The sequence below is a fragment of the Myotis brandtii genome, unplaced genomic scaffold (assembly GCF_000412655.1).
Source record: "Myotis brandtii unplaced genomic scaffold, ASM41265v1 scaffold311, whole genome shotgun sequence".
In the NCBI taxonomy this organism is placed as follows: domain Eukaryota; kingdom Metazoa; phylum Chordata; class Mammalia; order Chiroptera; family Vespertilionidae; genus Myotis; species Myotis brandtii.
Genome location: NW_005361913.1, coordinates 824,773 through 851,114, shown reverse-complemented (window position 1 = coordinate 851,114; position 26,342 = coordinate 824,773). Strand labels below are relative to the sequence as shown.

General features: G+C 39.6%; 1 protein-coding gene across 1 annotated transcript in view; it reads right to left on the bottom strand.

The window, feature by feature from the left end:
- Window positions 1-26,342, bottom strand: part of DCDC2 (doublecortin domain containing 2) — a gene marked incomplete at its 5' end in the record, with an annotated part of 197,202 nt that extends 170,860 nt beyond the window's left edge. Inside the window, 3 exons of the mRNA XM_005869968.2 lie at window positions 10,952-11,014; window positions 22,143-22,197; window positions 26,059-26,342. Of these exons, the coding sequence (XP_005870030.2) occupies window positions 10,952-11,014; window positions 22,143-22,197; window positions 26,059-26,342 (402 nt within the window). The remainder of the gene's footprint in view (window positions 1-10,951; window positions 11,015-22,142; window positions 22,198-26,058) is intronic.

Here is a 26,342-nt window from a genome sequence, read left to right as displayed (position 1 = left end):
CACCTCCTTAGAGATCCAAGAGCCAGTGTACCCAGTGATCAGTGTGAGACCATACCAGATTACAACTCTTCACATCCATAAGTGACACACTTGTCTTGTATACTTGTTTCAGATAGATGAGTGTGGATGGGAAAGTTGGAAGGGGTCGACCTCAGCGAACGTACCTCAAAACAATGTACCTCCCCCGCGCTGCGTATCCCGAGGGCCCCCCTGCTCCAAGTCTCCTGTCGCCTGACCCACACCCCCCACTTCTTCTAACGCCACTCTTTCAAAATAGACTCGCCCAGGCTGAAAACTGACTTCTGCACATGGGCCACAAAGTTTCAATCGCACTGTACGTGCGCGCCCGCCCGCACATAGTATTTTGTGGAAGGGCCACATTCAAGGGGCCAAAGAGCTGCATGTGGCTCGCAAGCTGCGGTTTGCCGACCACTGGCCTATCATATCCCAGAGGTCTGTTGCCCAAACTAATGGCCAGCACACCTATGAAATGTTATGCTTCTGTGCCCTTACTCCTGGCCTTCTCACCTCATCCTCAGTAAATTTAGTGAACTACTGATTTTCCAAGACACAGCTCCTCTCTGGAGACTCCTTTCCGGATCCCCTTGGCAGGTAATACTAACTGCATTCCCCTTGGGATGCTCATCCACACTGGGCTTAAACACTCTGGTACATGTTCACATTGCACTACTGTTGTGTCTGTGCACATCTGTCATTCTGCCTGGACAACAAGCTGATGCCTGGAAAGTAGGAGCCACATATTTCTCATTTTTCACCCCAATCACCCAGTTCAGTATCTGACACATATTCATTTAGTATTTCTTGATGACTAGAGTGTCAAGACAGATATAAGTTTTTTTCCAGTTTCCAAGGAGAAAACTATACTTTAGGTCCCAAGATTAGGATTAAAACTCGGCCTGTTTGGTTCCAAAATCCATGTTCTTTCCACACTGCCATACCATCTCAGTGAGACAACGCCAAACTGAAGCATTCAAATAATAATGTTCCCTACTGATGGAAACATATAAATCAAGGTTTGGAAAGATCATTCAGGCTAAATAAGCTTAGTTACCCAGAATGTATATACTTGTGTAGTAAGCAGAGAGGCATATGCAAAATAATAAATAACACAATTAAAGGAGAAAGTTTACTCTCATTCACTTTGCACATAAGATAGACTTCTTGGGAAGCCTTTATCAAGTTTGTTTGTTTGTTTGTTTGCCTGAGCATAAAGTATCATATTAAAAAGAAAAACAAGTTCCATTAAATCTTTTACAGACTTGTAGGTGTATTGAAGGATTAGTTGGAAAAAATACCACTGCATTTCAACTCCTTATTTTTATCCTGCAATCCCAAAATTATAAAGGTGAGGTAAGGAAGAATGGTGATCACTCGGAACTAAGAATTACTATGGAGACAGACAACTGGGGCAAAAGTTAACATTAGCCACCTAATGTTCCAAACAGAGAGGGGAGCTAGAGAGGGATTGCTTTTATCACCCCAAAGTTGGAATCAACCTACTCCCATGATTAACCTATGTTTTCCAACAAGAGGCCCGGCTTACTTTGTGCCTTAATTGCATTCAATACAAATAATTTAAGGGATCCATGAGCTGACACAAAATCAGTCCCACGTGAAACATTGTCTTCCCTGAACTATTTTCTATTCCATCAACATTGCATTTATCTGGTAAAATGAAGAAACACATGAATACAGTGGGGGAAGGGGCTTATTTGTGCTAAAGTTCCCATGCTATTCCTTTCCATTTAATTACAGTACTTACATAATATGAAATACTAAAAGGTAAAAAGCATATTTATTTATGAAAGCCAGTCTCTCTCACTTTCTTAGATATGGAGACGGGGGAAAACAGCTACTTAAACCTTTAAACGTAAAAGAATGATACTTCATGCAGTGTTCCTTCCCACTGAAATCTTCCGTGACACATTCCCGGGGACTGTGTAATTATTTTCTTTAAAGTTCCACTAAACATGCTTCAGAATTACTGTACCCTAATTAGCAATAACCATAAACTAGCAGCCAATTTTGTTTGCAAGGGCTATCTAGTCAATTCCTGGCTGATCCCTCCTGGTATTACTTTCATTATGAGCACTCAGAAGAATAACTGTTTGGATGGCTTGTTGTTGCAATTAGGTTTCTAGGTTACCAACTACCAAACAACCCTGAGCTGAAAGTAACTTCCAGACATACTATTCTGAAGACTCTAAAACCTGACATAGGCATCAAGAGATAAATGGCAATCTTCACACCCAGGTGGAGCAGAATAATCAAAGGAAAGGGTCACCCTGTGTAAACAGTATTGGTTGGGCAACCTCGCACTGAAAAGTCATTCTGTCTGGCTTCGCAAGAGGAGGAATTTGGCCTCCTAACCTATCTGAGAACTTGGCCTTTTAAAACGGACCACCACGAACACTTAAGAATTTTTATCATGTAAATTTGCTTTGCTAATGTGGAAAGCAGGCTACCTTCTTGATTCTATGCTAGTCCATCTCTTTCTTGATTACTGTGGGCAGATGGGATCCCACAGCTCAAAAGGGATGGAGGGAATTTGGAAGGAAAGAGTGGAGAGCCACAGCCACTGTGGGGCGGGAAGTAGGATCCACAAGGAATAAGGTTTTAAATGGACACTATTCATTCTGTATAAGAGAAGGCTGGGCTGTGGTTTAATACATCTGTTTCTACCCTGTGACAAACCCTTCTGTAGCACAGAGGTGCCCAGTTGTGTTCCCAAAAGACCTAAATTACACTTTTAGAAACTAGGAATTTTCATTATTAAAGTGAGTTACAGTGAAAACCACTGGACTATTCTCTCTACTCTTCAAATACAATATTTGGGGAGAAAAGGAATTCTGAAATAAAAGGCAAAAATCGGATGCCCATTCTTTGTCCTGTCCAGTTTGATAAAGATACATATATCAGCTTGCCTTCTTGTGTTCCCGGCTCTTCTTTCTTTTACTCAAACATCTACTGTGGTCTCACCTGCTCTATAAAATCTTTCATATATAACTAAAGATGGGAAGAGAATTCCCTCTGGTGACATGTAATTCCCACAGCTTTCCCTTTACACAGCCTTACAATGTGCATCACGCCACTGCTTCTACACAATGTCAGTAAGTCGATCAAGTCCCAGTCCAGTGTTTTAATTGGCCTTATACTTTTATCAGCACTTCCTACCTGTCTTACATCACAAATTCCAAAATAACTGCCACTCTCTTCTTGATAAGCAACCTAACACAGTGTCGTAAGGACTTTGGAACATCACAAGAAAGAAGCAGACGTGCCCTCGTACAGTGCAAATGACTTGACATAAACAGCTTTATTTTATAATTCCATGTGAAGTTTTTATTAATTTAGCTAAGTAACAATTGACAGGTATTTGCTTCTGAAGAAGAAAATGTACTTCAGATGAATTAGGAAAGAATCCTTATGTGCTTTAAAGAACAAATGAAACTGACACATTCTTGTTTGCAATCAACTATTCAACCCCACAAAGGTATATTCAGCTGTCACAGTGCTACAAAGCAGAAAGGCTCAATGCCTACCAAGGGGAGTGTGATCCAGTTAGAAAGATCCAGCAGAGAGGGCTTCCCTGAGGAAATGACACTTGAGCTGGGTTAAGTATGAGCTAATGAGAAAAAGGAAGGAATGGGGGGAAATATTCCAAACTGAGAGAACAGAAATGCACAAAGACCTTGAGGTAAGAGGTACGCTGGATACACTATGGATAGAAGGAAGGCTGGTAGTCAAGGAATGTCACTTCCATTGCATTTTATTCTTCCAGGTGGTCCAAAATTCAATCCAGGTTCATGGGAAGGAAAAATAGACTCTATCTCTTGAAAGAGAATGTCATGTGAAAATGGAGCAAAAGGAAGGATTAGAAGAATGGATCTTGAAGAATATGAAGATCCAGGAACACATAGGACAGTATCTTTCAAATTCATTTTGTTTATATTTCTGTTTATATTTATACTAGAGGCCCGATGCATAAAATTTGTGCGAGGGCCTTGGCTCCGGCCCCACCTGCTGCCACCGGCCGCGGCCAAGGGGCCTCTGCCACCTCTGCCTCGGGCCCCACCCGCTGCGGCTTTGTCTGGAAGGAAGGACGTCCAGGATGTCCAGTTGAATGAGCATATTACACTTTTATTATTATAGATTTATCACAACTAAATTGATTTTCAATGTACTAAAGGGTCATGGCCTGAAGTTTGAGAAACATTGATGTAAGGTCTTACAGGTTAAGGTATTTATCTCTACAGAAATCAATGAAGAATTTTAATTTTTGTTTCCACAAATAGAAAACAGTATGCAGAAGAGGCAGAATGGGTACTGGAGAACAGGTGGGAGACTGTTGAGGTGAATCAGGCATATGAAAATAGCTTGAATTATGATGGTAGTAGTGGTAGAGGTGGAAAGAAATGTATGAATTTCAGATACTCGGGAGTTATACCTGATGGGAGTGATTAATTACACACTGAAGATGAGGGAGGTTTTTACTCTCAAAACTGGATGGACAGCAGTAACCTTCTGTGAAAGAGACACAGGACAGAAACCAAGCATGGAGCAGCTCTTGCAAACAAAAATGCCTTCTTGCTTATGGTCACTGCTCATTGGGGAAGTCTGAACCATGTTTAGTGGAATTTTTAAAAAAATAATTCCACAGTCCCTGGTAATGTATTCACTTACCTCTTTACTTGAGACTAAAATTGGATGAGGTATTCTTTTATCACCATGGGTGTAATTACTAGAGATTCTGGACATAATATACTCTCTTGAGCCACTAAGAAAAGCCCTAAATTTTTACTTAGCTAGTTGATTAAAACTGGGACTTAGTGATGACCCTCATGAAACAAAGTCAGAGCAATTTGGCAAATTATGGTCCATAAGCCAATTTCTGCCTGTGTTCTCTTTTCCAATAAGGTTTTATGGGAACACAGCTATTCCCATTCATTCACAAATTGTCAATAGCTGCTTTCATTCTATAACAGCAGAGTTAAGCAATTACAACTGTCACTACATGGCCTGTGAAGCCTATAATATTTACTGTCTGGTCCTTTAGAAGTTAGTTGACAGCTGACTCAGAGGAAGGGATCCAAAGATTTGAGATAGAAATTGGAGCATATTTTTTTATGATTGTTCTACCCACTAATTTCCTCTCGATGGAACTCAAGTAAGGATCCCAAACACATTCCATTTCATGAGGTCCTGAGAAACACATTGGTGAGGAATGCTATTTCAACAACACTGAAAGTGTTCTAGCATTTTCTCTCTAGACCAGGCATGTTGATGGAAGATGCTGCATTTGAAATGGGTTCTCTGGTTTCAATGAGGTATCAGGATTCTGGGGTGGCAGAAGAAGAGGCAGTACTTATTCCCTCAAAATAAAGCAGGCACAGTAACCATAGGAGGCAACAGTCAATGTGGTAACCACAATGAATTTATCTGCGAGGACCTATGATGTTGACTAAATGATCATGGTATTTCTAAGTTTAAAAGAACTGTACAACCCACTACTTGATTTTTATAACAAAAATATCCAGATTTTGTAAAAAGAGGCTGGGCTTAAACTACCAGTTGTCAAACCCCAAGCCAATTACCAGACCTAACAGCCCCTGGAGGACTGATACTTTTGTTGAAGAATCCTACAATGTCACAAATAAATACTTTTGAGTATTGCTCAAAATATTTTCAATGAGACCTGCAAATATTCACCAGAGAAAAATGTGCCCTGGGGGGAGTGAAATACTCAGCCCACTGAGGAATGAATAGACATTGGCTCAGAGACACAAAATCTCACCTAGAATGTTGCTTCCATGCATAGGTATATATTTCTTAGACAGAAACTCTTGTGCCTGTGAACTGAGATATGTACAAAATATTCACAGTAGTAATACAGAAAAAGAAAGGGGAAATGATTAGAAAAAATCCAAATGTCATCAATTGAAGAATGAATGGTGTTATATGCATAAAGTGGAATACAGCCCTGCAAGGAGAAGGAGGAAGCACAGCTCCCCACAACATGGGCGAATATTACAAAATATAATGTATAAGAAAAAAAAACATGTCGTAAAAGAATACATAGAATGTGATTACATTTACATAAATTTACAAACCTAGCTGCATACTGTTTAGGATTTGGAATAAAAGTATAAAGAAAGGCAAAGGGATAAATATAAAATTCAAGACTGTGTTTAGATATTGGGAAGAAGAAGGAAATGAGACTGAGGAGAGACACAAGGAACTCTAACTGTATTTGTTCTGTTCTATTTCTGAAGCTGAATTAATTTTATTGTTCTAAAAACTGTAGGTATAGTTTCTCTTTTGTATGTCATATGGAATCATAGTTTTTTTTTAAATAATAAAGTTATGGAAGACATCAGGAATCCTATGAGCTCAGATACCTCCAGAATAAATACATGGGCCACCCCACCCACCAGTTAAGAATCCTAAATAGATGTACTACTTAAAGGTAAAAAGGAAAGATGAAAACATAGTAGAAAAGAAAGTCATGAGTACCATCTCCAGTCTCATGATTCTTAATTCCTTTCTTGTAGTGTCATGTAAATACCCTTTTTTCCTTCTCCCTATACCCCACTGACTTATATAGGTAATAATAGTTACATTTACAATTTAGCATACAGGTTGCAAAATATTGAGATGAACCAGAAGAACTAGGAAACAAACATCTATCAGAGATCCTGACTTGGAACAGGATGCAGTAACTAAGGAGAATGTGAGTAACCTCCTTTAGAAGAAGAGGACAGGTAGTTTTCAGAGGTCTGAGAAACATCAGCATTGATTTGGCAGAAAGAAAATATATGCTAATGTTGGACCATCAAGGAAGGAGAGTACATATTTGTCATATGTTGGCTTTCTAGCATCTGTACGCATTTTCTACTTGAATAGAGTTCCCACCACAAGAAACTTGGAGGGAAACAGATCCCACCATCACCCACAGAAGGTAAAAAGGTTGACGATTACCTTATTAGCCCTAAGGCAGTTAAGCCTTCAAAACATGATTGTTGGTTGGCCCAATCGTCCAACTCAGAGCTTTTATGCCAGTACTAGTAATGCAACAAAGCAGAGAAGGTAAAAGTTGTGCCCTTGATAGCAACGAAGTCCAATTTTTACAGGTACTGTCTACAGCACCCACTGTGAAAAGTTGGGGCTGTGATCTAAGAAACTGAATGTTTCCATTGTTTGATGTTGGTGGCAGTACTGTCCTTAACAACAAAATGTGTTTGGGGTTCTGGCTCATTCGTTGAGCTGAGTTCTCCTCCTTCATCAGAGGTTATAAAGGATATCTAACATATTTTCAAAAATCTCTTTTCTGCTAAAATAAGACACAGACATTTTCTTTTGATTACTGAAAATATACTGGCTAATTCACATGTATATTTTTAAATCTCTCTATATCTTGTCTTTGTAAAATTATGTAAATCCTCGATATTTAAAGAAAAACTCCAAGATTCAGTCACACATGGAAGTTTATTGCATGCTATTTATTTACTAGTATATTTCCTCATTTATATAATAATAATCTCAACCATTTATCAAAGTACTACTCTATGGTCACTCCAGTCAGAAGGAGTACTAAGTATCACCTAGCATCATAGAGGGTTTTGTAGTTGAACAAGCACTTACATGTACATTTTATTCTTTGACCAAAGGCTGTAAAAGCTAACAATATGGTGTTTTATTCCACTTACAGCTACTCAAGTCACATGACTCTTATGAGCATCAGCAGCAGCGTAGCATAATTTCCATTTACTGAGTTCTAACTATATGTCGGGCATAAGGCTAGGGGCTTAGTACATGTCTCAGTATTTCTAATCTTCACAACAATTATTTAAAGAAAATATTATTATTTCCATATTTGAGATGAAGAAAGTGAGACTCATAGAGATCAAGTGACTTATTCCTTGAGATCTTGGTGAAAAAATTCAGTTTGTCTCCAACACATGATGCCTTTCCTATTCCCTTCCTCCAATTCTGCAAGTTGCTTTGCTTGTCTGGTAACTTGCTATATGTTACTCAAAACCTCTGGTCAGAATAACTAAAGAAACCAAATGGTCCTCTGAGAGTAAACATGATAAAAATAAACAAAAAATCATTCATGATTCTTGGCTCAATATCTCTTTCTCTAATCTCTTCACACTCTATAGTAAATTTCCATGTAAAAATATTTTTGGTTTCCTGTGGGAGCCCTTTTATAAGCAGACATGCCAAAGCCATTAGAGGTGCTGTATTGGAAACATTCAGCATAAATATCCCATCCTACAGGGAATAGTAGCAAAGGTAAAAACAATGTAGTAAATTGAGAATAATACAACTAAAAAATTCTCTAGGCAAGATTTTGTGATTAATGATGACTTGTTAATAAAGGAAATTAGAAAACTGTGACCCTTTTTGGGGTTCAGTATATATATATATATATTCTCCTTCCTATCATCATTAAATTGAAGTATAATAAATAAGTCCCTTCACCTCCACATGCCCATTCAAGAACAAGAAAATACTCAATGATCAACTTTATTTAATTCTTTAAACATTAACACACATATGTTAACACACAGTCTGTCTGGACTATGAGCTCTGCAGGACCACGTCTTAAGTCACCAACTTCCTCCTCCATAAAATGGGAATAATAACCATCCCTACTTCATAAGGTTGCTGTGAGGATTAAATTAGATAATCTTTGTGAAGTGTCTAAAACCCTACCAAGCACACAGTACAGAAACACACACACTTACAATGAGTTCTGGTTTTGTACATCTTCCAACATTTGGATTGGCTTGATGTTCAAACAGTTAACACTTCAAAGCATCGGACAGATCCTCTTGACATCAAATTTGATACACAAGACTCCACTAACTTGATATGACTGTCACTGTTATCAAAAAACAACTTTCCCCCTGTCTCATCTATCTAGTGTCTCAGGCCAGAAATCCAAGAATCACCCAACTGCTCACTCATCACTCACATCCAGCCAAGCACTAAGTCCTGTCTCTCAAATCTGATCCTTCTACCACCTCCACAGCCTCTCCCATCAGGAGTACCACATTAACCTCCATTAATGGTCTCTTAGCCTCCAACCTTGCTGTGGCAGCAAGAGTGATCACATCAATCCATTGCTGAAAGTTCTTAAATAATTTTCAATTGGTTTTCAGAAAAAGGCAAAACTCTTTTTTAAAACCCTTTATGGCTTGGTCCCTTTCTATTTTCCAAGTCTCATCTCTTGCATATCTCTACCACACTCTTCCATCCCAACACCTTCCCATGCTCAGCCAAACAGAACTCAGTGTACATTTTTTTTTAATGTGCCATCTGCTCGCTCATCTGCAGACATTCACACATGCTGTTCCCTTTGCCTGAGACACAATCCCCGCCCTCCCACCCCGTCGTCCCGTTGCCCTGGCTGGCATCTACTCATCCCCTCTAAGTCTTAACTTAAACATTATTTCTTCCAGGAAGCTTGTGAGGACTCCCCTGATTTGTGGTAGTGCCCCCTAGCACCCCGTGCCTCTGTACTCTCTGATACAGCACGCTTCTTCAACAGACAGCAAGCTTCATTAAGGCTGTGACTTTGTCGGACTTCCTCACCACTATAAATTCAATTAGCATGATGCCTGGAATATAAATAAGTACTTAAAATATTTTTTAATGAAAGAATGTGTGATATTATTTTTTTACTACCAAAAGGAACTGTAAATATGTGATTAGTGTCATTCCCTTGAGCTTCAAACACATGCAAGGAAGCCTAAAATAATAGCAGTGGCATAAAGCAATCCATCGCCAGATTCCCCTTCCCAAGATACTGCAGAGTCATCTTCTATAATCCATTAGAATCACTGGAAGGCAGCCATTATGATTTTATAATTCAGACTTATCAGATGGTGTCTGGGGCACATAGCTAAACTAACATTGCTGCAGATTAAAATGCAGAAGTCTAACCAAGATTGTCTTTCTATGAATGAATATATTTTAATAAGCATCGGACAGATCCTCTTGACATCAAATTTGATGCACAGGACTCCACTAACTTGATCTATAATAATAAAAGCATAATATGCTAATTAGACCAGACAGCTGAATGACCTTCCGGACGAAGCTGGGGCTGCGAGGGCTGAGCCCCTTGCACGAATTTTATGCATTGGGCCTCTAGTATTATACTAAATAACAAAGGGAACTCAATCCCTAAAAAGATTGAGAATTACAATTTGAATACAGATAAGTACTATAAGCAATGAATTAGGGAAGTGGGAAAGGGGATGAGTTTAGAAATAAATACGAGTCATTAAGTAAAACTGCTGAAAATTCCCAGCAACAAATTCCATTGCCTACATTTCATTACATATGCACATGGTTGTGTTTAGATTGACAAATAGGTGAGAACAGCCAGACAAAGTTAATCAATATCATTGATTAAATATTTGAAACAAAGAATAACACAAGAGACTAGCAATCTGATTAGGAGAAATGCCAGCTGGGAGAAAGGTAATTTAATCCAATTTTCATATACCACCTGACTAAATTAAATATCAGCCAATTGAGCATTCATGAGAAACAAGCTATACATTTGCAAAAACCATACTAAAATAATGTCTTTGCTATAGTAAAATACATATGTGTAATTTTAAAACTGATATTTCAGATTATTTTTTAAATCTAGTTTTTGAAAACCAGCTGTGGAAAACCCCATACTAGCTAATGGAAAACTGGTAGTACTGGAATATGTGTTATCTGCTCACTTCTAGGAAAACAGGCTGTGAATGAGGAGTTTTATCAATTAGCATAAAATTTACAACATGCAACTTGGGTGATATTAGATGACTTGTTTTATAACAATTTCTATACATTAAGTTATATCATTTGAAATAGCAAAGATGGCCATGGAGGTCCATAAATCTTTGAAACTCAAAAAAATACTTACTGCCAGGAGGTGAGAAAGCACAGATACACACACAAAGCAGCATAGCCTGCCTTTAGAAATTTCCTAGAGAGAAATGTTCCAGTTAAACATTAGACATTGCAAATATAACAAGTCAATTTAGTTTTCTCTTTCCCACAATCCCCTTACCACTCAGTTTTGCCCCCAGCTAACAGATGGGCTGAAATCAACCTTATTTCAACAAACCAAACATCCAAACTATGTAATCATGGGTGACATCTGAGCTGGATCTGGCTGGCTGCTTAAAAGGGAGTCTTTCACAATGACAAATGGGAATTTTCATTGTTGACCAAGCTAAACACTGAGGCGCACCACCTTCATCCTTCATGATGAAATCAACCAAAGGCAAATAAATAGCCCTGGCTTTAACAAATGCCTCCATCCAGCCATTCTGAAGGACACTGAAATATGTATTATTTTGTACACAAAGATAAGACTATCCAATATGTTTTTCCAGTATGGTGATCGGTGAGAGCTAAACTACACATACACTCTTGTGCATGCCTCAATACCACCCCTGAAAGGACAACGTTCTGTAGACCAGGGGTCCTCAAACTACGGCCCGCGGGCCACATGCAAATACAAATATTGTATTTGTTCCCGTTTTGTTTTTTTTACTTCAAAATAAGATATGTGCAGTGTGCATAGGAATTTGTTCATAGTTTTTTTTTTAAACTATAGTCCGGCCCTCCAATGGTCTGAGGGACAGTGAACTGGCCCCCTGTTTAAAAAGTTTGAGGATGCCCTGACCCGTTTGGTTCAGTAGATAGAGCGTCGGCCTGCGGACTAAAAGGTCCCAGGTTTGATTCTGGTCAAGGGCATGTACCTTGGTTGCGGGCACGTCCCCAGTGGGGGGTGTGCAGGAGGCCGCTGGTCGATGTTTCTCTCTCATCGATGTTTCTAACTCTTTATCCCTCTCCCTTCCTCTCTGAAAAATTGATAAAATATATTTAAAAAATAAATAAATAAAAATAAAAAATAAATAAAAAGTTTGAGGACCCCTGCTGTAGACTGTTGGGGGCTAGTCTGGGGCCAGGGACTGAGTCCTGTGAGGTCTAAGCCCAGTCCTTGGTTTCATTAGCACAGCGTTCTCACAATGCTACTCCACCAGAAAAAAAGCCCAAGGATTTAATGCTGCTCTGTGCTACTCTGGATCTGCGAAACACAACAGACAGAGAGAGAATTTATTCTAAATTAGAGAGAAATAAAATTTAAATTGCCTAAACTGGTCAGTTCCTATATTCTAGTGAAAATTCAATGTATTACCACAGATGAATCTAGGTACTTTTTTTTCGTTGTTTTTTTTAAAATATATTTTATTGATTTTTTTACAGAGAGAAGGGAGAGGGATAGAGGGCTAGAAACATCGATGAGAAAGAAACATTGATCAGCTGCCTCCTGCACACTCCCAACTGGGGATGTGCCTGCAACCAAGGTACATGCTCTTGACTGGAATCGAACCTGGGACCCTTCAGTCCACAGGCCAATGCTCTATCCACTGAGCCAAACCAGTTAGGGCTAGGTACTTGTTTCTTACTACTGATTCCTCTGAGTTTCACTTTTCTTATCCTATAATATATCCCTTTCTTGGATTTTCCCTTTCCGGATGTACCACATGTGGAAAAAAATTAAAACATCCCTTTGGATGGTTGCTACATCTGTGGAGGATGCTAAGTGACCTTCAGTTCTAAATACAGAATCCAGACTCCAGACCAGGAATATTCTCCAAACCCTTTATTCTCATGGTGTTGCTTCAATCAATCAAAACACACACACACACACACACACACACACACACACACACACACACATACACACACACACACACACACACAAAACATTCTGGCTAGAAGTACCAGCAAATCACAGCACTACGTGCTTATTTTTGACATTGAAACTTGAGGAATCAACATGGAAGGGACCAACATGGACTGCTGCCGTTCACTCCTCCAGTTTTCTCCCACACACTGCTTCCTCCACGGAAGAGGGTTAACAACCTGGGTGGTGGTCCTTCTGGGCTCCCCAGGAAGGTTCTGGCAGCAAATCTAACTCACAAAAACTTATATTAGAAGGTATTTTGTAAGTTCAATTGATCTCCATTGATCTCCATCATCTTGGTATACAACTGAATTATGCAAGACGGAAAAATATATTTATAATTTATAATAGAAAGAAGATGTAACTCTTTTAATGAGTGTCTAGTAGTCCACCAGATTTTTTTAAAGAGGGGAGTTTCCTTTCAATCTGATCTAAACTCTTCAATCAACAGCACAGCTTAATTTTGTTTCTCCCTTTTTGGCACCAGCAGTGATGGAGAAGCGCTAATCACCATATCCTTCATAAACACTGAAACCAATTATTAATTAGGTCCAAATAAATCATTTTCTTCCCTTGGGTTAACAATCTCTAGTATTGTTTTTCAATCACTTTATTCTTTTTCTTGTAGCTTTTCTATTTTTTTTAATCCTCAGCTAAGGATATGTTTTTATTGATTTTACAATTTTATTGATTGAACCCCCAACCTAGGTATGTGCTCTGACTGGAAATCAAACCTGTAACGTTTTGGTGTATGGGACAATGCTCCAACCAACTGAACCACCTGGCCAGAACGTATAGTTTTTCTTAAAACTTTTTTCAGAGTCCTTCTACAACAATTACCTTGTTAGAATGTCTGATTCACACGTGGTCAGTGTCTTTTTACATTTTTTATGGCTGGAATCTAGCCCACTGCCTGGCATTCTGCAGGCTCTTAATAAATACTCTTGATAAAATGTGAAATCATAGATAAGTAATGCTCAGTAAATGGTAGACCATACTTTGTCTTCCTTGGCTATACTTTGCTATGTATGTAGGCATGTTTTCCTGTTATTCTGACCCTGTCAAAATAATCATACTCCCATGATGAAGAATCCCTTGACTTCACCAGAAAGCTCCATCAGCTCCCTCTAAGCTCCTTCAAACAATGACCCTAAAATGCAAACTGAAGAGGTGATTTTCTAGTAAGTAGGTGCACAAGTACCCACCAATCAGAAGCCTGGTGAGGCTTGGCAGAACTTCAAATCATACTACACAGTCCTAACATTCCACCTTCGATGTTTCTGAATTTCATGCAGAATAGGAACAAGAAGTTCTCTGTTCGGTAGGGGTTGCTACCGGAGTTGCCAAAGGGACCTTATATTAGTGGGGACTTAACTGAAATTTCTTACTCAGTATAGTTTGAAACTTCAATTAAGTGGCATTTTTAAGCATACACATTTAGCTGGCAATTTATTTTATTAGATACTTTCTATTTTTTTTCTTAAAAGGTTGATAATTATTCATTAAATGCTTAATAAAGTTATGTCTATTTAGAACAGCTTATTACTATAAAAAATTATAATGCTCTAATTTGCATGCCTTCCAATTTCACAGACATTCAATTTCCTAAAATCATGTCTACTTGCCAAATAGAGAGGAGGCAAGATATTTGGAACAACTTCCATGATGCATGTTAATGGACAAACTAAAATCACCAAACTTTTAGTTTTTTATCAGTGCTAATTAGTGTTATCAATGGATACTTTTCATTAGATCAGTGTTTTCCAGGTTGATATAAGCACCTCTTTCTCACTCTTATTCAAACATTACACACACACACACACACACACACACACACACGCACGCACACACAGAGTTCAGTACCGAGAAAAAGGTAAAACAAAAAAGCGTGAAAGAAACTGCAGTATAGCCAGTTGTCTTTAACAGAAAACCTGTCTTCACTGAGCCTTGGCAAGGTCAGATTCACCTCGGAATCGCCATGACCATTGATATGAACTGGCTCCTTAAAGAAATGATTCTTACTTACCTGTTACATTAGAGGTGGGGGAAAGGTGTAAAATAAACAAGTGGAGAGGGGCTTCAATTATTATTGAAAGAACTCACAAAAGTGGGTTTTATTTCTTTGATTTTTCAATAAATTAGCAAACCTGACTAACATAATCTGGAAATCTTTTCCCAAGTTAAAGAAGAAAATACTTATGAGTTTAACTATTTAGTAGTTCCCCCTTTGAACCCAGAATTCCCAGGCTAAAGATTAGTGAGTTAAACCACACAGCCCCATACCTTTCTGCAATAAAGTTAATAATTAACACCCAATTTAATGTCTAGAATCCCATTCCCAACCAAAAGCCTTTAAGTAGCATATCTGATAGTATGTTTCATTAGAGATTATGCCTAATGATTAAACTGAAATGTGGAGTTTTAATAACGATATTCAAAACCTTACAGACATTCACTGGAGTAACCAAACAGAAGTAAACCCATGCTGACAAGGCAAAGTTTTGAGGTTTCAAAAAACTCGCCCTCTCTTTCCTCTTCTCCGAGGTATTCCTGCAGTGTTCAACCCACTAAGAAGAAACAATGTTCTCCATAAATGAAAATCTAAAGTGAGGGGGGAGTATTCAAAAGTACTCAATTGAAGGCTTCTCCAACAAGGAGGCCTCCCCCTCTTTGAGAAGGCCTTCATTGGGGTCTTACTTCAGATTTCATTGTGCAGGTTCCTCTTCAAGGCAGCACTTCTCAAAACTATATACAGCACACTTAACTGTGGATGGGTCACTTAGAATAAGGTGAGCATGACCTTCTGTTCTCTCTTCTTGCCTGGCATTGTGTCTATGACTGGCATATCCTATATAATAAAGATGTAATATACAAACTGACCCACACTCCATCACAAGATGGCTGTGCCCACAGCAGAGGCAGGGTTCCCATAACACAAGGTGGCTGTGCCCACAGCAGAGGTGGGGTTCACGTAAGGTGCCATAACGAGTGATCAGCAGGGGGAGGGGGCCCCCCCCCCCCCCGCCCGGCAGGGCTTGACGGGGGACCTCAGGCTGTGTCCCCCAACCCCAGCACCAGGCCGGGCGACCTGAGGCTGTGCCCCCTGCCCAGCAGGGCTTGACGAGGGTGGGGATGGCCTGGTCTGAATCTCACCCAATGGGGGTGGGGCCGGCCAGGTCTGGGTCTCATGCGATTTTGAGGCACACACGGGTGGGTGGGGACTTGACTCTGGGTCCCACGGCATGCCCCAGACTCTGACAGGAGGGAGATTTTCATATACATTTTACTAATTTTCTTTCATCTTTGACATTTCTATTATAGAGAAAGGGCAAATAGCAATATTAAAATATTTCCTCTAATTAATTCTCTTTTAATGTGCATGAATTTCGTGCACCAGGCCACTAGTTTAAATATAAATGTGAGGAAAGGGGTAAAAATTACCTCTTTCTGCTGACCCTGAGAAAAATTAACAAAATAAAATTGTTCTGTACTAGAAATCAATAGAAACTTTAGATGGAGTGGCCGGGGGTTGGGGGGGACAGAGGAGAAGAAGAGAGAGGAGGGCAAGAAATAGACCAAAAGCTGAAGACTGAATTGACATATAAGACCAAGGTATTTTTAAGAATGAAAAAGTCTGATATTAAGTTTTGAGTTGTTGACACTTCTGTACAACCTACAAAACCTACTCCATTTTGACAAACCACAGGTAAATTTCACCACACGCAAACCTGTGTGAATAAAGTGTTTGTGTGGACATCAATGGAAAGATTTTACCTCTGAGTTGGTGGGGTCTTAGACAGACAGAGCCTGTAGGGGAACAATTCAGTCCATAAACTCAGCTAATACTTTGGAAACAGAAGCTCATGAGATGTGAGCATGAATGAGATAAGAATCCCTGCAGAAATCCACAGAAATCCCGGGGAAAATGTTAGACATTGCAAAGGCTAAGTAATGCAGGTTTAAGCTAATTTTATCCTGATCATAAGGAGATGGGCAACCAGAGCTGTTAATTCAGGTTATAATTGGCTTAGGTGTTTATAACTCCAGGAAAATGGAACTACTTTTCCAGAAATTAGGTGATTATTGCTCCTCAAAAATTAGTCCCATGATTCCCTGACCCATTAATAGTAAAGTTCAAAAACTGTTTAGCCCTCAAAATATGACTTCTCAATCAAAGAAGTCTACTTTATACCAAGTTCTGCTACAAAGATCAATGTTGGAAGAGTTAAAATCGAAGCACAGCAGGCAAGGAAGACTAAAGAGTACAAGCTCCATGCAGTCCAGGCCACATTGTCTGGTTCCCAAGGACAAGCCCAGTGCCTGGAATACAGCAGGTACACAATCAATCCTTGTTGAGTGAACAGCAGTCCTGTGATATAGCTCCAAATTATACTAACACGGCAATAAATGTATCACACAAAGGTTTAACTACAACTGATTTTATCCCTAAAACAAAATCTGAACAGGTAGTGGCCATGATAACTGTAGAGTTATTTGAGACACCCCTCCCATATATGAACTACAGAATAATCAGGCATGCACGAGGCAAACAGGCATCTCCCTTAACTGTGTGATAAGAAACATTCAAAACTAGAGAATTAAAATGATCACCAGCCTATTCCTGCTAGGTACTATCCAGAGTGAACAGACCTCCTGGAGACTTACAATCTACCTTACAATCTCTGCTGCATATATTAACGCCTGATCCTCTAAAGCAGGGGTGGGCAAACTTTTTGACTCGAGGGCCACAATGGGTTCTTAAACTGGACCGGAGGGTCGGAACAAAAGCATGGATGGAGTGTCTGTGTGAACTAATATAAATTCAAAGTAAACATCATTACATAAAAGGGTACGGTCTTTTTTTTTTTAGTTTTATTCATTTCAAACGGGCCGGATCCGGCCCGCGGGCCGTAGTTTGCCCACAGCTGGTAAAGACTACCAGGAACAGGAGCAAACCCACCGTTCACAGCCCACCAAAATCAGATTTGCTGCCTCACTACAGCAAGGGGTGGCACTGGGAGAAACCACCGGATGATGCTGAGAACTGAGAGGCAGGGATCACCTTCAGTGAGGTTTGGGTTCTCATTGAAGAGAGCTGTGGAGGGTAAGGGAAGCAGAGAGCAGTTCTGGACTGCTTTAGGTTTGAGGTGAGATTAGGAGAAATGGGGGCTAAGTAGGGGTTCTGATGAAGTGAAGGTAGTTCAGCACTTAAAGATCCCCAGTAAAATATGATTACAGCAAAGCAGGTCTGGGAGTGTCAGCAGTAAGAAAGCAATAATCCCTTCAATAGGGGGCCCTCAAGGCCTTGTGCAGCTGTTGCCCAACTGTGGGAGAAGCACTGTTCTCTGCTAACACTGCAGCTGGCTTGCTCGGTGTCTATCATCCAAACTTGATGATGGCAAAACAGCCTTTGTCTCTTCCCTTCCAAGTCAATTTTCACTCTTTTAGTCAGAGATAGGCTTCAACTCACTCACACATAAAAGTATTAAGTAATCCCCCTTAGTCAAGGTATAGAAAAGAACACTCTCAAAACTTTAAAAGAAACAGGCCCCAAAAAAATTCAGTTATATTTAAAACCATTTCAAACCGGCTGACACACACCGCCTATCGCATTTGTACCTTCTCAGTCCTCTGAGAATACCTCTAGCCCAGCATCTGTGCCCTGTAATAGTTGTCATACATCATGCAATCAGAGAATGAGAGGCAAAGAGAGGACTGGAAAGACGTACAGAAGGGATGAGCTACCAAGGTCAGAAGATGAGAAAAACAACTCTATGGTGTAGGGGAAGCAGGAAGATAGCTGTACAAAATGACTGAGGAGCAGAGGTGAGCATGCAGGGGTCTCTGGGAGATCTCTTTATCTGAATGTTAGTAGAACCAAGCCAGGTGTGGAGAGAGGGAAGGGAAGTCTGCTCTGAGCACACACTGCTGTCTCCAGAGCCAGGACAAACCCCCACAGAGTCATCTCCCATTTGTCTTATTCCTGTCACCTTTTTCTTCTCCCTCTTTTTATCCATCTCTTCCTTTTCCTCCCGCTGCCAGGCGTGTGGGCCAAATAAGCCCCTGTGCTTCTCCTGGGTTAGTGGAAGAAGCCCATGGAGTCCTGCCTTTCTCTGTATGCACCACTCTCCAGGAGGAAGAGGAAGAGCACTGACTATACTGTCGGTGTGTCTTCAAAGATGATCTTCATGGGACAGAAGTGCAAGGAAGGAACCACAAAAAGACCTTCACATGTCAAGGTGACATGCACATTCTAGTGACAGTGACCTGCAGTCAGCAAGTGGATAAACATCGTGTCTAAATTATTAACTAAACAGCAACCAGAATGTGGTATACACTTGGGGGAGAGTGCTCTGGGAGGGAAGGAATGCTGCCAACTCCCAGTCCTCACTGCTGCATTGCCTGCCACGTCTAAAACCTTGGCCATGGTGGCCGGGACCTGATGCCACATGTTGTACGGTATCCCATCTAACTGTGAAGGCCTTTCTACAGTAACATGTTCTGGAAAGCATTAGAGTTACTGTGCTTTAAGCAGTTAGGATAACTGCATCATGTATACTGGTATGGTGGGTTTTATTATGCAGCCTGGCACTGAAAATTCAAACAGGACTAGATTACCTCAGATTTGAGAGAAATTCCCCCAATTTTGATAAATACTTTTACTCACCTTCGTACTGAAACATCTTGGAGTAAATACTGTTTGTGCTACTATTGCACTGAAAAAACTCTAAACCTTCCAAATCTATAGCTTATGTCCTAATCCCACTTCAAAGGTGATTCTGTGAATCCTTCCCTGTGACTGGGAGTAGAATATGTTATCTTACTCCGAAGAATAGTGGTTATCCACAGTATTTAACAAGGTGTGTAATCTTTTCTCAGTAGACACAAACATTGAAAAGAAATCACCATCTTAAATAATAATAATAATAAAACAGAATCTAAAACTTTTGTGGAAGTCCAGTGTTGACCAAGTCTGTTCTCAAATGTTGAATACAGATATCTTCTAACTTAAAAATTTACTGAATTCTAAGGTTGGAATATAAATAAGTTGAGGAAAAGAGAGAGGTATCTCTCCACAGTAAGAATTACGCACAACAAAGAATTTCACACACAATAGTTAGGTTCTCAGAGCAGCCCACAAAAGCCTTTTTAATTTGTGCTCTATCCTAAAATAGCCATAATAATACCGTAGAACCATCAGTTAAAGTAGTATCTCTATGAGAAAATGCATTCAGAGTTCCATTCTGAGATGCCAGGAACCCAAAACTCTCCCTTTTGGGCAATGAAAGTCAGGGGTCCCCTTGCTTAAGCAGGCTTTGGGAATATCCATGGTGTGGACTTTGGGGAGGAGAATCTCTGTGTTGACCATCAAGACTGGGAATGCAAAGTGCCAAGTGGACATACTGCTTGTCTAGCCTGGGAGGAAAGTCTGGGCAGACAACAGTGGGAGAGAGGGCCCCAGGGAGCAAGTGGGAGCATGGAGCTTGGGGCGGTGAGGGAAGGTGCTGAAGAGCATGAACAAGGAGTTTTTCACCACCTCTTCCCATTTCCCTTGCGTCCCCAAATTTCTTCTACTTCTTTGTTTTTCTCCCCTTTGGAAGGCTTTATAGGGAAGGACTAAGAAGAAATGAAAGGCTACAACAGTGCCGATGCAGTGAGAGAGAAGGAGAAGGGGAGGGAATTACCAGGAAGAAATAAAGTGGAAGAGATACAGTATTCCAGTTGGAGATAAGTAGTGGGTTTTTCACTGTAAGATGTATGTTCATAAATCAGAAGCTTGTCTGTGTGGCTCACACATAGGTCCAAAGTAAAGAGAAAACAATAGCTACTACACCAGAGTGTAAGAAGACTTAGCAAATTAACACAAGTCCTTGTGAATGCTTCCATTGTTAATCATAATCTTTTTTTAAAAAAGTATATTCAAAAAATTTATTGCACACCTTTTGTGCTTTGCCCGGCACAATCTCTTCATCAAAGACACTGGAATCCAGAGTAAATATATGCTCACATTTTGGGAGAAGTCACACATCTCAAATCCCATTGCAGAAATTCGTGTACAGTCACCCATTTCATGCAAGATAGCCTACTTCAAATAGTTGTGTATCCTTCGAACAAAATTATATCCAGAACTAATTCACTAATCTCTCCTTTTTTTTTACTACTTGCAATAGATATTAACTAGTGCTCATTCTTTAGTGGCAACATAAGCTCAATAAAAAAAAAAACATATACCTTTGTCTACTTTAAGTCAAAAGCTTATCACGTTCATTAATAAGCAGTTTAACACACATTGTAAACCTAACTTATAAACATTAATTATATTTAACAATGTCTGGGATTAGCACCTCTTTCTACAATTTATTTGAATAATGAAATTAACTTCATATTCTTCAAATATTGCAGAATTAGAATTTTTGCTTATGAAGTTTTGTTTGTTTTCTAGAGAGACCTATGTTGGGCATAAACACGATGCAAGAGGAAACGGTGAGAGTTGAGGAGTCTCTATAGGGCTCTGCACTACAAATGAGAGAAACGCTTTTTCTACCAGCCATTTCTTGCCTGGCACCACACACCTTGGAAGCACTTGTCTACATGGGTCAAAATGGGAAGAGGGGAAGGCTGGGCTGGGGAACAGAATAACGGTCTGGGTTGACCTATAATTTTCCCTGTCTCGCTGGGACATTGAAGGCTGTTGTCCTAACTTTGTTTTCATCTATTTTTCACCCACAAACTAAAGAATACATCCTACAGGATATCTGAAAATTCCACTAGGGATTCAGAAGCTAAATAGAAAGTAGTGCTTTAAAAATCTATTTCACAAGACTCATTTCCAACCTCCATGCAAGCTTCTGGTAGTTACGCTCAAGTGAACGTCAATGCCAATGAAAATGGAGGTGTTCTCCTGACATCATGGGGAAATCAACAGGGTCCTTTGGAAGCCTCGGGGCAGTCAGGGTGATCATGGCAATCTCAGACACAGGGTGGCAGAAGCAATTGAAGACAGGGCTGTAGATTTAGTAAAGACTGGCATAACGGTGCTCAGAATCTCCTCTCACTTGCCAGGAAAGTTTCTTTGGATTTCAATCAGAGAACACATAGCTAAAACACTTAGCTAAATACAAGAACATGTTGTGTCTAATCCTACATGTTTAGGATACCTACTCAGTCTCTTCATTTCTGATAATGCTCTAAAGAAAGAGTGAGCTTTGTCCTAAAATATATAACATCCCATTTATAAACATTAGACAACTAATCTGTTATGATTAGAATAGCATCTAAGTCTCTGCACACATCATAAGAAACACAAAAATGGCACTACTATTTGCTTAAAGCTTCAAAATATTACTAGTTTTACCTCTGTGTTAACAATTTCCATTGGTCTTTTCTTGATGTCTCCAATGTCCAAGTAACTGCAGGGCAAAACAAACAAACAATAAGGGTTTCTTTTATTGAGTTTGAGTCAGTTATATACATTTCTTTTTAAAAAATTATTAAGTAATAAAGCAAACTACAGGAAATACTTAAACCTACAGCAAAAAAACAATAGCTACTAATTAAAAGTAATTATAGTAGTGGAAAATTATTTCAGCATCATCAACCAGAGCTGACAGATGTGTACTCTAAACTTCAATGTAACTGAAGTCTTAGAAATACATACTTCTATTGGGGAACTTCCCCACCCTCTCCCGAAATGGTTAGCTACTTATTATGTATATGGTATTTCTAATTCTTATGGTAATTTAGATATAAAGAATAGTTTGCCTGTAAAGCTGCTTAAGAGTTCCATTAATCACAGACTTTAGGTTTTAAAAAAAAAAAGTACAGATAGCATGCAATAGAGTAACAACTGTGAAAGGCTGGGAAATCTTTTTCCCTAAGAGAGCACTTTAATGATACAGAAATGTTCAGCCACATGGGATGGTTTAGTAATTGGTTCAACTGACAGACAAATGGGTGGACTAGTTAACCTTTGGAGACCCCTGTTATTCCATTACAATTTGCTACAGACATTAAGTATAGTGATCATTCTTTAGCTATAGCATAAGCACAACCTGAAAATTTTATATCTGTGTCAACTTCAAGCTGTAAGTCCATCACTGTGCTCTGGTTCCACTGTGCTTCATACATAGAAGGTGCTAAATAAATGCTTCAATATAAAAATAAGTATAAATCTAGCATTTAATTCATAACCTCAGATAGAAAGATAGATAGGTAGATTCTCTACTTCAATTACCATAATTGCTGAATTCCCCCAAAATGTTTATATTATAATTAATTTTGGCTAAGTTTCATTGTTGTTGTTTGCTTGTTTGGGTAGAATGATTTAGTTAATCTATACCTCTGGAGATTATCATATGTTTCCCTCACATAACAGTATTTACCTAAGGCATTGTAAATACTCCCTCTGTTTAGCAAAAAATGGCTCTTTTGCAAATCTGCAGGCTGATTTCTGACAAAATAAAAAGTCTGTCATGTGCAAGAAAGTGATCTCAGATCCATAAGATTAATCTAGTAGAGTCAACTCCCAAAAATGCACAGAAAATAACAATTTCTACAATTCTCTTCTATAAAAGGAAGGTTTTATGATGGTTTCAAAAATATTAGAAAAATATCTAAGTAATTGAAGAAGCAAGTTGATCATTTTCATTTGAAAAATATTTTCCCGCCATTGCTATCTTCCCCATCATCATTTAGGCTTTAAATGATATAATTACACTTGGATATCTTTTGGACTTTCTTTTGTTCTGCCAGGTGGTTCATCTGTTATATAAACTTACAACTGCTAAGCTTTCAATATATTCAGCATTTAAATCTTCTTGGCTTCCATCAGTATAACCAAGGATACCACTACTTTAACACAAATAAATTAACTATTCACCTGTCAGCAAGGAAAACTAACCATGGAAACTGTCATAACAAGCTCAGTTTCGTGTGTGTATGAATTAAAAGCAAGAATAACCATGCAAATCTCTTCCATATAAAGAGCAATTTTGAAGTGCACCTTCTATTTGGTTTGAAACTGTACCTGTTTTTATTTTTTGAGCTGGTGCCACATAAACAAAAGAGAATATGAACTACTAAAGTGAGTCTGCAATTTTGAACTGTTAGTAGATTCTGAAACAGATGTCCATTCCCATGACATTGCTTTATGTAGAAATTATTTAATGAAAATAACCAAAGTATATGATGAAAGGAACTGGACACAGTGATGCTTTACATTTATGTAACATTTTGGTCTTTACAAAACACATTCACATCCATAGCATTTACGTTTTATCATAACACTGTGAGGCAGATATGATGATGTTCCCTCTCTGTGTGAGGAAATTGATGAGCCGAGTCAAGTGGCCGACCAAGGAGCTGATAAACAACTCATTCTCAAGTCTCCTGATTTTCAGTTTTAAGTTCTAACTTTCTCTGAAACAGGCAATTTCGTTTAGTTCTTTTCTACAAAGTTAGACAAATATACTAAAGGAGTTTTAAGGGAACAGAAAACCATATCCAAATGGATCCCTCACCTCCCTTAAAAAGATTGTCTGGCATAACAAAAGCAGCACACCTAGAACTCAATTTAAACAAACTTAGGAAAGGAAGGATGACATTGCTGTAGACAACTTCAGCGATATTCAGGAAATATTTATATACAGTTAAAATCAGAGATCACAAGCATAGATTTTATGATAAAGATTTTTTTTTTTGCTATCCTGAGGCACAAGCTGAATTTTAATTAAAATATTATATTAAAAACTATGGAATATAGAGTTTCCTTATGATCCAGCCATTCTACTCCTATGTATATACACAAGAGAAATAAAAACTTGTACATGATTGTTCATAAAGCATTATTCATACTAGCCAAAAGTGAAACAATCCAAGTATCCATCAACTGAATAATGGATATAAACAAAATGTGGCATATCCATACCATAGAATGCTATACAATGATAAAAAAAAATGAAGAACTGATACATACTACAACATAGCTGAGCCTTGAAAACATTATGTGAAGTGAAAGAATCCAGAAACATAAAAGGGCACATATAGTATGATTCCTTTTATGTGAAACATCCAGAACAGACATATCCATAAAGACACAGAGCAGATTAGTTGTTACCCGAGTATGGGGTGAAGGGGAATTAGGAAATACAGGTTTTCTTTGGGGAGTGATGGAAATGTTGTAACATTAACGTGTGGCGATGCCTGCACAGCTCCATAAATATACTAAGACCCGCTTAAATGGGTGAGATTCATGTGACATGAACTGAATCTCCATAAAGCTGTAAAAAAGAAAACAACCTATGGCATATTAAATTCTCCCTACAATACCCACCCACACCAGAAATAATCTCTCTCAACTCTGAACTCCCACATAACTTGAGTTGTTTTTCTAATTGCACTTACTCCTTTATGCTCTACAGTAAGTTATTGGTGTGCGTGTAGGCTCTCTCCTGCTAGACTGTAAGCTCCTAAAGAAAGACAAGGAGTCATGCTTTGATCATCTTTGTTCCCCTCCGAGACCTAAACACAATTTGCTCAGTCACTGAGCGAGCTCCTTGCCAGGAACTCGGGATGAGCAGCAATAATGATCCCTGTTCTTGAGGGTCTAGCCATTAGGTACTTAGAGACAGACTTGTAGGCCGATACTGTAAGCCAGTCAAGTTTTCCAAGTTGGATGCCAATAGCATAACCGTGGGGCTTGTGAGCAGTCCTAGGATGGTCACAGTGGTCACTTCTACTGGGAACGACAATAGCATAACCGTGGGGCTTGTGAGCAGTCCTAGGACGGTCACAGTGGGGTGTGGTCACTTCTACTGGGAACGGAAGGTTGAAAGAATTTAAACGGGGTGAGGGGAGGGATGCAGAGAGCAATTTTCTCCCCTGGTGATTATATAGTATCTAATACTTAAAAATGATTTTAACTAAAAGCCAGGTTCCAAGAAAAAGGGAAAGAAGGAAAAAATAAAGAGGAAAGAGAAAAAAAAAGAAAGAAAATGCTCAAGTGTCCGTTTGGTCACTTTTGTTTTTTAAGATTCCTGTTCCTTACACATAAGCTGTAAGATGTTCCTATTGACGCCCAAGTGAAATTCCTTTCCAGTCACGTTTTCAAACCCTAACCCCAACCACAGGAGCTGAGAGGCACCAACCCCCCGCACAGTCACAGCCCCTCCACTCACTGAGGTTTGGGGGAACCGGGGGTCATCCCTTTCCAGGTGCCAACCGCACACCTTCCCGCACCCAGAAAGCGCGGGCGGTGGGACTGGCGGACTCACTTGAGCTTCTTGAAGGCTTCCTGGCCCCCGGCCACGTAGTTGCCCCCGCTCTGGATCTGGTCGAGCTTGCGGATTCGGTGCCCGGTCCGCGGGGTGTACAGGTTCCTGACGGCCCCAAAGGGCGCCTGCACGCCTCCCGTCACCTCCTTCAGGAAGATGTCGAAGCTGGAGACCTTCTTCTCGTGGATGACGACGCGGCGGCCCGCGAAGAAGGGGTCCCCGTTGCGGTACACCAGCACGCTCTTGACCACCGGCTGCGTGCGGTGGCTGGCCCTGGCGCCAGT